We start from the raw sequence: 11,546 nt of genomic DNA, 5'->3' as shown, positions 1-11,546 counted from the left end.
TTTCAACGCGCGCACGCATACCAACCTGGCGTTGGGGAAAGCAAACGCACACCAAGGAAGAGGCGGCGCACCGAAAAGCACGCACCCAGGCAAGGAAAACCCCCCAACCCGCATACACAAGGGGCAACGAGACGACCACGCAACAAAACGCCAACACAACGCACACGCGGAAGCGCCCAGCACCGAAGAGGACACAAAAGACAGAGAACCGGCTTGGCGGACCACGCGGCGATGAAGAGACTGAAAGAACAAACGAGAGGCACCCAAGCAAGAGAAAGCGCAACATGGCGGTGGGAAAGGGCACTGGTGAATACAAGCATGGCGCGAAGACCCCACAGCGATGCCCCCCACCCCCCCCGCCGAAGGAAAACGAAAAGGCGGCCGGCGCCCCCCGCCGAAGGCGCAAAGGAAAGACAAGAAGGAAGGGAAAACACCAGGGCCGATAAGAGCGAACCGGGCGCAAAGCACAAGGCCCGAAAACAAAAAGGCTGCCGGACAGCATGGCGGAAGCAGCCGCCACAGGAACGCGGAGAGAAAACACACACACAGAGAAACGCGCCGACACAAAACACCCGCAGAAAAAATGACAGAAAGGCGCGCAAGCAGCAAAGGGAAAGCATTCAGGCAAGAGGGGGCCACCCGACGGCGACAAAGCGGGCCAAAGCGAGAAATAAAATGTTTTGTTAAGCGCGACAAAACCAGGATAACAAGAGGCCAACGAAGCCGACGTTTTACAAAAAGCGCGGCGCGCGCGCGCCGTTCGCCCTCGTCAAAGAAAATGCGCCCAGGGAATAAAACGATGCCGACAAGGAAAGGAGACGGGACGGCGCAGAATAGAAGCACACCGCGCCCGCACACGGAAGAGACGGCAGCCGCACCCATCCGTTGGGAGAGGATCGCGGAAAACGCAGAAAGAAACAGAAAACAGGCCGGCGGAAGACAGCACCAGAAAGGAAAAAAGGCCCCCCAACAGAAAAGCCAATGAAAAATGCAATAAAGATGGGGACGACCGGGGAAGAAGCAGCTGGCACACAAGAAAATCGCGGATAAGCATATACCGGCAAGAAACAAAGCCATGAAAGAAACAAACCCCAGCACGCCACCAGCCACACCCATTTCCAAGACGCACGGGCAGCCCCACCGCCCCCGCAACAAAAAGGTTCTCGGCTAAACATCTGCGCCGGGCACGGCGCGCCGCGAAAAACTGGCCAGCGCCCCCCACCACCACCACCACCAAGTCCTGGAGCACCCGCTATGATCGAAGCGCCTGGCAGGTAAGAAGCGAGGGGGGAAGCAAGAGAGCCGGCGGCAGCTTTTGAAGAGGGCGCCTTCGGAAGGCGCCTAAGGGGGGGTATGATCCCAAAAGGGGGGCGGCGCTGATCCGCAAAAAAGGAGCAAGTTATCGTCTTGCTTCCTGGTAAAAGCCAAAGCGGGCGGCTTGTTCTTCCTTTGGGTCTTGTCGTGGGGGGCTTTGCCTTCGGCTTTTGGGGCGGGTGGCCGCCTCTTTTGCGCGCCGCGCGGGGATATGTTAAAGAGGCGAGGCGCCTTGGCGCCGGGGGTGCGCCAGCGGCCCGCGGCGGCGGCCTTTTTTTGCGCACAACGCCCCGCGGCCCCTCCAAAAAGCGCGACCAGATCATTTTTTTTTCGCAAAAGCGATCCGCAAACGCGCTGGGCCTTGGTCTGAAAGCGGGTCTGCGACCGCAGCGCCTTCCATGCGCGAAAGCAAAGGCGCGCGGGTCCCACAATACAGGGCCGCTGGCGGGCTTTGGTGCACCCCCAGGGCTAAGAAAAATCAGCAAATGCAGCGGATCCCGGGCTTTGCATGAACCTAAAACTTGCGGCAAAGAAACAGCACGGCAGAAGGAGATCACGAGGTCCGGCCGCGATGCGGTGTGGCGGTGGCGAAATAAAATTGCTGTGGGGTGTGGGCGCGGCCCCGCTGCATGTCGCGGCCGCGCCGGGCAAGGGGGATCCGTGCAGGCCACCGGCTTTCTGTAAGAATAACGTCACCGACGACGGCGCGGAAAAGCAGGCGTGTTGTGTGGTGTTGTGGGCGTCTTTTTCCTCTTGGCTCCCGGCGCCGGCCCCGTGCTTTCGCGGGGTGGGTTTGCGCGGCGGCCCTGGGTCTGCAGGGTGGCGCCGCCACACCTCCCGCCCGCCAACCCCGCGCAAAACCCCCCCCGCTCTTTTAATTCCAGAAAGCACAGGCACCTCACGGCAACAAAAAGTGGCGCGAATGATGTCTTGCGCACCGCTGCTTCAGCTATGTTGTGACCCCGCCCCCGCGCCTCGTTTCCACAAGGGCGCTTGGCATGAAACGCCTGGTTTTCGGGTTTCTGAAAGCCCGACGGCCACGCCGTTTAGCCAAATGACCCCGCGCGCCGCGCGCTTCTTTGGTTCCACCCCCCCCCCCACCCCAAACCGCGCGGCCTTTCCGCACCGGCGCCCATCGCCCGCCTCAAAACTTTGCGTGTGGGGGCGGGCGCGTGTCCGCGGGCCGCCCCCCCCCCCTGGCTGGCCCTTCCTGCCGCGGCGGGCGCGCCGGAAAAATGGCGGGGCGCCCCACGCCACCCCCGAAAAGACGGAAGAACACGGCCGGCCTGCGTCCCTACGCGCGCCTCCGCGCGAAGCCAACATGGTTTTTGCATTCGGGAGAAAAAAGGCGAACGGCGATGGTGGGCGGGGCATGAAAAGACCCCCCCCCCAGCCGGCCAAAACGCACGCATTTGCAAAATGCTCGGCAGCCCATAGATTCATGCAGGTCAACTGATGACACAAAGGCTGCCAAAAGCTCGCCGAAAGAACCCCGGGCGGCGCCATGGCGCCTTGCAGGCTGCGGGGTGACAAGGCTGCGGGGCGCGTTCTGGCATGCCCTTCCGTCGGGCAGCTAAAGAATAAATATGGCACGCGGATCTGGCAAAGGGTCGCTAAGGAGGCTTTCCACAATCAACCGACAGCCTAGCTGAACCCTTTTGACGCTTGCGGGGCGTGCGCCTCCCTCCGCCGCGCTGGGTGGGGGACCTGAGCCTGGGCCAAAAGCACCAAGAACCGCACGGGCCACCGGGACCTGCGCGGAAACAACCGCCCACCACCTATCCGGGGGGTGGCGCAGAAGAGCCGGTGGGGCGCGTTGGGGGAATAGCCCGATTATGCGGCAAATGGTTTTCTCTAGACGATTTAGTTTCAGAGTACTTCTCCCAGAGGTGGGTCGATTCAGTTTATGCGTGCGCATATGCCGGATGCGTCGTGACGGGGCGGCGTGTTGAAAAAAAAGGGTGCGCGAATTGGTGCTTAACAGCGGCGACGCGTGGCGAAAAAAAAAGCCTTGGCTTTATAAACGACCATGGCGTTTTCAGTTTTCTGTATGTCTCAATTTTTTGTAAAAGATGATGTTTGAGAGAGGGGGACAGGCTCTTTCACCTTTGCATGCCAGGCTGTCGCGACAGGCGGTCTCTGCAGCGCACGGGTTTTCTACACCGGAGGGGGTCCGCTGATCCCTGCGCTACCTCGTGCGCTGCAATCTTTTCGCGGTGTGAAAACGCATCTGTTGCTCACTGTTTTGTTTGACTTCTCGCAACCGCTTGGTAAACAGATGGCGCAAGTTATCAATCTTTGTGCGCTTAAAAGCGCCGTGTTTGAGCCAGTTTGATATTTTGCTTCGAAGGCAGAAAAACCTGATCAAAGCACTCAGGGTCAAAAAAGAGCATTATGAAGGAAAAGAAGCATGCCAACGCGAGCTTTCTATTGCGCATACACGCTTTTTGTGCATTCAATAGGACGTTCTGGATGGGGATTCTGGGTTGGTGCTTGGTGCCGCTTTCAAAACGTCAATCAAATGTCAACTCTCACAAACCAAAGTCGCCGGACCCATGTGGAATTACCCCGTCAAAGTCTGTCGCGGAAAGAAAAGAGGGCGCTGAGGATGAAATAAATCAACCGCCTTTCGACCCCCTTGCCGACACTTTCTGGACGCACAAAAGGCCATTACATAGGGGTAGTGTTCGGGGCGGGGAAAATTGCGCAGGGTGTGGTTTTGGCCGAAAGCGCACAGCGGCTGTGCGGGGGGCTTGGTGCTGTGTTGCTGCTTCGGTCATGATCCACTTGGACTTCGAGAACGGGAATTTCTGCTGCTTCAGGTGCCTTGTATGCTTATGCGTTTTTTCGGGTTTTCGATTACTCGCCGGGGGGTCGTGCTTTGTGGTTGGGGCTGATGGTGGCGGCGGGGTCTTCGTGGCGGTCGTTCCGGCCCTGGGGGCTGTTTGCCTTCGGGCTTATGATGCGCAGCTTACGGAGAGTACCCAGAAGAAAAAGGCAGTGGAGGGTGTAGCTTGAGAAGCGGTGCATTTGGACGCTTTATTTTTTTATCCTCTTGATGGCCTTGGGTGAAAGAGGAAACGTGATATTTTGCGTCTCTGCAGAGCATTTCATAGATATGGACGTCAAGAGGCGAGTGCCTGATCAGCGCTCTGAAGATTGTCGGGGAGAGAAAGAGGGATTATGTGGGAAAGCATGCAGGGGCGCATAAACAGTCAAAAGCAGAGGCGAATGATTATCGCGAAGAGGGCTCGGATGTCAAGGGGCGGCGCCGAGCGGGGGGGGGAAGTGGCGAGGAAACGCCCCGAGAAGCGTTCTCAAAAACATTGTTTCATGGTCCATGAGCCAGTGGCGTAGTCTTTCGCTCCGCATAGCAAACACAAGAATGACACTGGTGTGCCAGCCACTCCATCTTGCAAGTGTCTCAGGAGCAGAAAAATGGCGGGTTTCCACTGTGTTCGCAACTTCTCGCTTTGCTTTGCACCAAGCAACTTTTTCGACGCATGCTTTTTTCTGTCGGTGACACATCTTGGACACCTTCATGTTACACCTTGACTCATCGAGGAGGCAGCGCGAAACAGAACATACACATTAAGCAAAGGGGCCTATTAAACCGATACTAGCCACTTCCAGCGCTGTCAGAACTCTATCAGAAAAAAGAATCATCTGAATCTGTGAAAACGAGCCTTTGAAGGGAACTAAATGAACCTGTGTTCCACCATGTGTTCTTTCCACATTCTCTCTCTTGCCGGCCTCCTTCTACAATGTCCTTCATATTAGAGGTGCATTTTTCCGATGTCTGCCGCCGAGCTGCAACGAAGGGCAACGGCCCTTAGTCGCCGTCAGGTGCGGATATTTGGGGCAGTGGCCACCGGGTGCGGCAGCCTTGGTTTGTACGTTTGCTACAAGAAGTTTTTTCTTCCTGAGCGTCTACGCGAAGACCAGTGTAGGAGGGTGCTCATGCCAGTGCGTAGAACAAAACCTTACGTTGTGGGGACATCGATGGGCAATGGTTTGCTGCCGGAGGTGCGATCTATGCCAAAAGTGGTGTTTTTCTTCTACGTCGCGTACCGAATCGCACTGCTTTTTGTAGGTAGTGTTCCCGTTCTGTGGTACGGATTTCTCACATACAGCTTACGGCTGTGCCCTGAACGCATATTTTATGAAAAGATTCTCGCATTCCTCTCGTCAATGGGACCGAGCTACATCAAACTTGGTCAGTGGATGGCGACGCGCCCTGACTTTTTCCCCGATCAAATGTGTAAGACGCTGGAAAAGCTGTATGACAGTACCGAGCCACACAAGTGGTCACACACTGAGAGACTTCTCCGCAGCGAGTTCACCGACGGGCCTTGCAAAGGGCACAGCGCGCTTCGCTACATCTCCGAGATCGAAAAGGTCCCCATCAAGAGCGGTAGCATTGCACAAATACACCGAGCGAAGCTCCGCGAGAGCATTGATGGCATTCCAGCTGGAACAGAGCTCGCTCTCAAGGTCACGCATCCCTACATACGCGAGCAGGTGTCAGCTGACCTGGCAGCCATGCGTCTCTTTGTTTGGGTCGGCAACAGGATTATTCCAGGGCTGCGATACTTTAATTTGGATTCGAGCATCAACGAGTTCTCGTCGCTGGTCCAGTCTCAACTCGATCTACTAGTCGAAGGCGATAATCTGATGCAGTTTCGGTACAACTTCCGCAGCTTCAACGGTGTTATTTTCCCCACGCCGCTGCTATCTCTGTCTACGGAAGACGTGCTCTTTGAAACATTTGAAGAGGGTGAACCGCTGCAAGATGTGGTGTACAGTGAAGAGCATAAAGATGTGGCAGAGCTGGGCTGTCACATGTTTTTGAAGATGCTCTTTGAGGACAACTTTGTCCACTCAGATTTGCATCCCGGTAACATTCTTCTGCGCACAAATAAGACGGATGGCCTTCGGCAGTACTACCCTGACGGCAAGCGGAAGCTGCGATTTGAGGTTGTGGTTCTCGACACTGGCCTTGTCACGACTCTTTCCAAAGACGAGCGCAACAACTTCATCTCGCTCTTTGCCGCTGTCGCGTGCGGTGATGGTGAGCTCGGGGCGGATCTAATGATCGATCGTCTGCCACACTCCATGAGAAACTCACAGGACGCAGCAAACCGGGAGAGGTTCAAGAAAAAGATCAAGGAGGTATTTGACATGGTCGCTCCTGGAACGGCAGGCTTTCGACTCAGTAAGGTCCAGATTGGCAGTATCCTAGGAAAGGTAATGGACGCGGTCCGCGAGAACCACATTCCTTTGGACGGCAACTTTGCTTCACTCGTTCTCTCGGTGATTGTGGGCGAGGGGCTGGGTCGCAAGCTGTTGCCGGACTTCAACATTTTTGCCGAGGCAGCACCGTATCTCATGGCATTTCTCGAGGACGGCGAGCTTTACTTCCTGGCGAACAAGCTCCAGAGCACATACGGTACCACCGCTTTGTTGCGGGACTCAGTAGATATTGTGAAACCAGAAAAGGCTGGTACGTACGTCGAAATGGCGGTGAAAAAGGGCGAGAATATGCTACGGAAACTCTTCGCATCGGACAGGGCCCATGGCTAGGGCTTCTCTTCGATCGTTATTGTTTTTCCCTTTTCGGTAATTTTATTGCTACAGGCCACGTGAGCTGTTCCATGGTGACAAAAATGTAAGGTGCATTACGGTGACTGGTGAAAGTCGACGATTGTTGTGACGGGTACTGAGCGGCGTTCTTCTCTGGTCTCTCGCTTTGATAGGCCAAGCACTTGAAAGCGCTTTTGAAGCGTGATGGATTTCATGAAATTTTCTCATTTGTCTTCACTATATCTCACACTTTTGATACTTCGCGTGGATCTATGAGCTCTTCACCTCTGGCAGCACAAAATGCCGTCTTTGGCCAAGCCTTCCCAGAAGGGTAGGGGGAAGAAGAAGGGTGGTAAGAAGCCGGCAAAGATTGTCCCCGACCCGGACGGTGCGTATCGCCAGCAGCTGGATGAAACACTATACATCCCTAAGGTGGTGCGCAGGAAAGTCCTTGATACCTATGGGAAGGCAGCTGATAGCGCGATCATGGCCAATACCGTTGACGCCTTGCCGTCGCAGCTGGATGCTCATCGCGAAAGGCCGATTTCGTTTATCAAAGTACCAAGTATCTTTCGGTCTCTGGGTCTTTGCTTGACTGATGACCAGATTGATCAAATAAAGGCGATGATTGCGCAGAATTCTCAACACGTATCACAGGAAAACAGCGCGGCCAACCAGATGCAGCAGGTGCAGCGGCCTGGCACATTTGCCGACCGTGAAAAGCTGCGCACTCTCTTGGTGGAGCTGCTCCACACCCACGTATTGGCATACGACCCTCAAGTGCTCACCTGCCCCCATCCCAGATTCCCGGATCGTGTCTCTTCGGTGGTATACAGCTCTACAGAAGCTGACATTCGATCCTGTTTTGATAAAATCTGGGAAGTGACTGGGAAGCAGATGGTTATGACTGCGGACGGGACAAATATCCGGTGCGTTGCCGTGGAGCAGCTGGAGGAGCTTTTGGTAAGAGCGCAAACCGAGGAGGTCGCCACGAAAGCTCTGACGGAAAAAGAGTTACAGGACTTCTACTTTCTTGTCAAGGATGTAAACGATGATGTGGTAAGGGAAGACGCTTTTTTGAACTGCTTCATTCATGCACAATAGTTATCTCGACTCTCGATTATCAAGGGTGTTACTGCCTTTTCTTTTCATTCACCATACTCCTGAAATCTGGAAACACATTTAAAAAGCGCGCTCGGTGCGGAGGGACATTTCGCTTTGATTCTTTGGTTGAGTCAGCTGAATCGTGATCGTGGTGAATTGCGACCCTTCGATGAGAACGTGTCGTGCGGGCGCTACAATCTACCACGATAATCTCATGGTGTGCTCCACCCCTCGACTCCCAATGTTTATCTTCTAGACACTCTACCTGGACATCGTTCTCTTTTTATCTCTGCCCTTTGCTGGTCTACTTGTTTTACGATTGATTCTATTGCACTCTTCAGAAGAGTAGTCGCACTAATGGACGCGATCACCGAATTGCTGAAAAACATAGACCCAAGCCGTATCGACGAGGCGCTGGCTCTGCTGCAAAGCCTCAAAAGCAACGCGGCACCACAGCAGCCGAGCAATAGCCACGTGCCTGCAAGCAGCAGCTCAGAGGCTTGCCGCAGCTCTCCAGAGCCTGAACCGCAGCAGCTGGCGGAAAATGGAGGACAAATCACCGAGCTTCTTACCGAGTCATGGGCAGAGGGGGCGAGCGGTACGGCGGAGGAGGAGAACGACATGCCACTTGCTTCCTTTGGACACTTACTCTCACCTGAGAAGAAAAAAAAAGCTCGCGATGACCGTAGGGCTGAGCGGGAGGCGGAGAAGGAGGCGCGTCGGAGGATGAAGGAAGAGGACGCGGCCTTAATTAAGTCAGAGCTTGACGCGCGTAAAGTCATCTGCGATGAGGAAAAGGAGAGTCGTCGCATCTTGAAGGACACGGAGCGCGACGCACGAAAGGCAGAGAGGGAGGCGGAGAGGGAAGCGAGAAACAAAGCGCGCGAGGCAGAGAAGGCGGCTCTTAAAGTGCCGAAGGAGGCCCCGAACAGCCTCACTCTTTTCGGTTTCCTGAGCAGCACTGTCAAGGCGGAGAGCAACAAAAACAGGCTATTCTCTCCCTTTGTCCAAGACAAGCGCGTTGCTCCTGCTGCACTGCAGTTTTGGAGGAGGCCGGAGGACAAAATTTCGCGCAATGAGGAGACCTCGGTGGTGAATCTCTCCTCTCACGCGATGAACGGCGGCGCGCGGCGAGACCCAGGGAAGAGCAAGAGTCACATGGTGGACGAAGAGTCCTCTCTGCTGCACCCGCCCATGTACTGCGATGGAGGCGCGCCTTCGAAGGCGAAGGTGTGTGTGCGCGACTTCAACGCCATGATTGAGGCTTCCAACGCGCAGGAGGTGCCAGTGCGCGACCTCCTGCGTCAGTGCGGCTGCGCTTTCCACGCGGCCGTTTCCGACCCATACGCGTCTTTTGACAACGAGGTTGTGTTTGTTGGTTTCTTCGCCATCGGGTACGATCCGTGCCAGTCTCGCCCGCCCTACTTCGGCACCTACAACCATCTGCAGGAGGGTAACTTGAACGAAGCGGAGCTGCTGCAGATGGGCCGGTTTCCGCTGCGGTGCGGCATTCCTCGCTTGTCGAACATCGATTACGAGTACGACTCGGGCGATGACTGGGACGTTATGGAGGGCGATGAGGATATCGCCGCCTCCTCTTCGAGCGACTCGGACAAGGACACCGCGTTGGACTCTCTCGACAGCAGCGACTTAGAGTTCATCGACGACTCCGACTCCGACTGCGACACCCAGCGCAAGATTATGGAGGCGCGACAGCGTCGCCTGCATCGGCTGCGCAACAAGAGCAAGCTTGTGCCGTCCTACAGTGGACCGTTTGTCGGCATTCCTACCGATGAACACCCACTTCGAGGCTTTGACGAGCTGGAGCGCTTTGCCCCTCTGAATGCGGCGTACTTCTCTCAGCTCTTGGAGAAGGAGCTGAACGCGTTCACTAGCGGGAGTGCCGGCATCCCCGCAAGTGAAGACGAGGGCCTGAGCGCAGAGGAGATGGAGGCAAAGCGGCAGCGCGCCTTGATGGAGGCCGCGCTGAAGAACCGACGCGAAATGACAGACACGGAGCTCAAGGCGCTGCACACCATCGTTGCATCAAACAGCAAAGTCTCGACAAAGATGATACTCGCTGCCTTCAAGCAGCAGCAGCTCTGCGTCGGGGTCGCAAGGGCTGAGATTGAGCGTACCATCAGGCGCTTTTACGAGCGCCGTCACCGTTCGCTCGTTCTGCGGGGTGAGCCATGGTCTCCGACTGATGAGCGACTCTTTGCACGCGTTTCCTCCTCGAAGAAGCCGAAGTCACCGGGAGACGGAGGCACAGGTGTCGTGACAGGCGACGGGGAGGGCAGAAACAGCGACGAAAACGAGGATGCGGATGATGGCACCGATATCGATGACGTCGCGGAGACCACTGTTGAACGTGCTGCTGAGATCGCTGATGACGCTTTTGCCAAGGCAAGCGAAGTGGGCGATAGGACTGCGTCAGCGCCTGTGACACCGTCGGAGACTGTCGAAGAGGCGGGACACCCAAAGCCGTCGCCGCATAGTTCGGGCGAGGCGAAGGTGGAGACTTGGCTCGCTAAGACAACGCAGATTACTCTCACGAAGCTTTCGCCGAAAGAAAGCGCTTCGGCCTCCTTCAACATGGCGAAGCGGCCGCGCGAGGAAGAACAGGCGGAGGATCAAAACGACAGCGCCACCACTGCTACCAGCGATTGAGTGAAGAAGAGAAGTGACGTGTGCCGGCGGCCACAACGTAGCCGGCGTATGTGAGCCACTCTTGCGTGAAATGCCCAATGGCTGATGGACAAGCCGAGCGGCATTATTGTCTTTGCCAGGTCATGCTTTGAACAGTCCTGATGATACGGTCTCCTGGCGTCCTGTGTGGAGGACTGCCGTCGTCGACGTTGTGCTTTTCCTGCCGTGTATTTGCTCATAGAAGAAGCTCTAAACACATCCAAAAGGGCGAAAAGATTCACACATGTGCGCACTTGGAAGCGCGCATGTTGCGTACGGTCGAAAACCGTTTCTCTCGCCGCTGCAACGATGCACAACAGCTCTCTTTCAGAGGTGCACCGTCGTGTTTCCACGGTGAGGCGATGCTTCTCTCCCCTGGAACGGGTTGTCGCACTGCACTGCTGATGCGGAGAGCAGAAACGCTGCACTTCTTTAGATCTTCGCTGCGCATCGATCCCGTCCCGTTCCTGCTTCAGTGCTCTCTCTCCTCTCTCTTTTTGCTGCCATGCTTCAAACCTCAACACCGCACACACTTCCACACAACGCACAGGGTGATTCTTTTTCTTTTTCTTTCTCTGAGGGCCAGACGGCTCACCCTTTTCCTTTTGTCCCTCGGTTTGCGTTCCTGTTTGTTTTGCTTCATTGAATTGCTGCGTCCCTCATCCTTCCGCACACGCCAGCAGAAGAAGCAACGAAACCCATCAAAGGAGAACGAGGAAAAACATCACAAAAACAGAAACGAAACGCACAGAAGCAACAGGCGCTGAAACAGATCGATTTCGCTTTATTTTTGTCCGGTTTGGCACTGTGCTACCCCCCCCCCCCTCCGTGTCCCCCTTCGTCTTTTCCCACGGCAG

The 11,546-nt window shown here is 55.7% G+C and overlaps 3 protein-coding genes across 3 annotated transcripts; all 3 read left to right on the top strand.

Annotated features, from left to right (window-relative positions):
• Positions 1-5,109: 5,109 nt before the first annotated feature.
• LDBPK_100650 (hypothetical protein, conserved) lies at positions 5,110-6,897 on the top strand (the record flags this gene model as incomplete). Its single annotated transcript, XM_003858853.1, has 1 exon — positions 5,110-6,897. One exon carries the CDS (start codon positions 5,110-5,112, stop codon positions 6,895-6,897), a length of 1,788 nt encoding a protein of 595 aa, XP_003858901.1.
• Positions 6,898-7,197: 300 nt separating this feature from the next.
• Positions 7,198-8,001, top strand: LDBPK_100640 (hypothetical protein, conserved; the record flags this gene model as incomplete). Its single annotated transcript, XM_003858852.1, has 1 exon — positions 7,198-8,001. One exon carries the CDS (start codon positions 7,198-7,200, stop codon positions 7,999-8,001), a length of 804 nt encoding a protein of 267 aa, XP_003858900.1.
• Positions 8,002-8,358: 357 nt separating this feature from the next.
• LDBPK_100630 (hypothetical protein, conserved) lies at positions 8,359-10,671 on the top strand (the record flags this gene model as incomplete). Its single annotated transcript, XM_003858851.1, has 1 exon — positions 8,359-10,671. One exon carries the CDS (start codon positions 8,359-8,361, stop codon positions 10,669-10,671), a length of 2,313 nt encoding a protein of 770 aa, XP_003858899.1.
• Positions 10,672-11,546: the final 875 nt, after the last annotated feature.

Source organism: Leishmania donovani, chromosome 10, assembly GCF_000227135.1.
Source record: "Leishmania donovani BPK282A1 complete genome, chromosome 10".
Lineage (NCBI taxonomy): Eukaryota > Euglenozoa > Kinetoplastea > Trypanosomatida > Trypanosomatidae > Leishmania > Leishmania donovani.
Note: the sequence above shows the minus strand (reverse complement) of the source record. Positions and strands in the feature narration are given on the sequence as shown.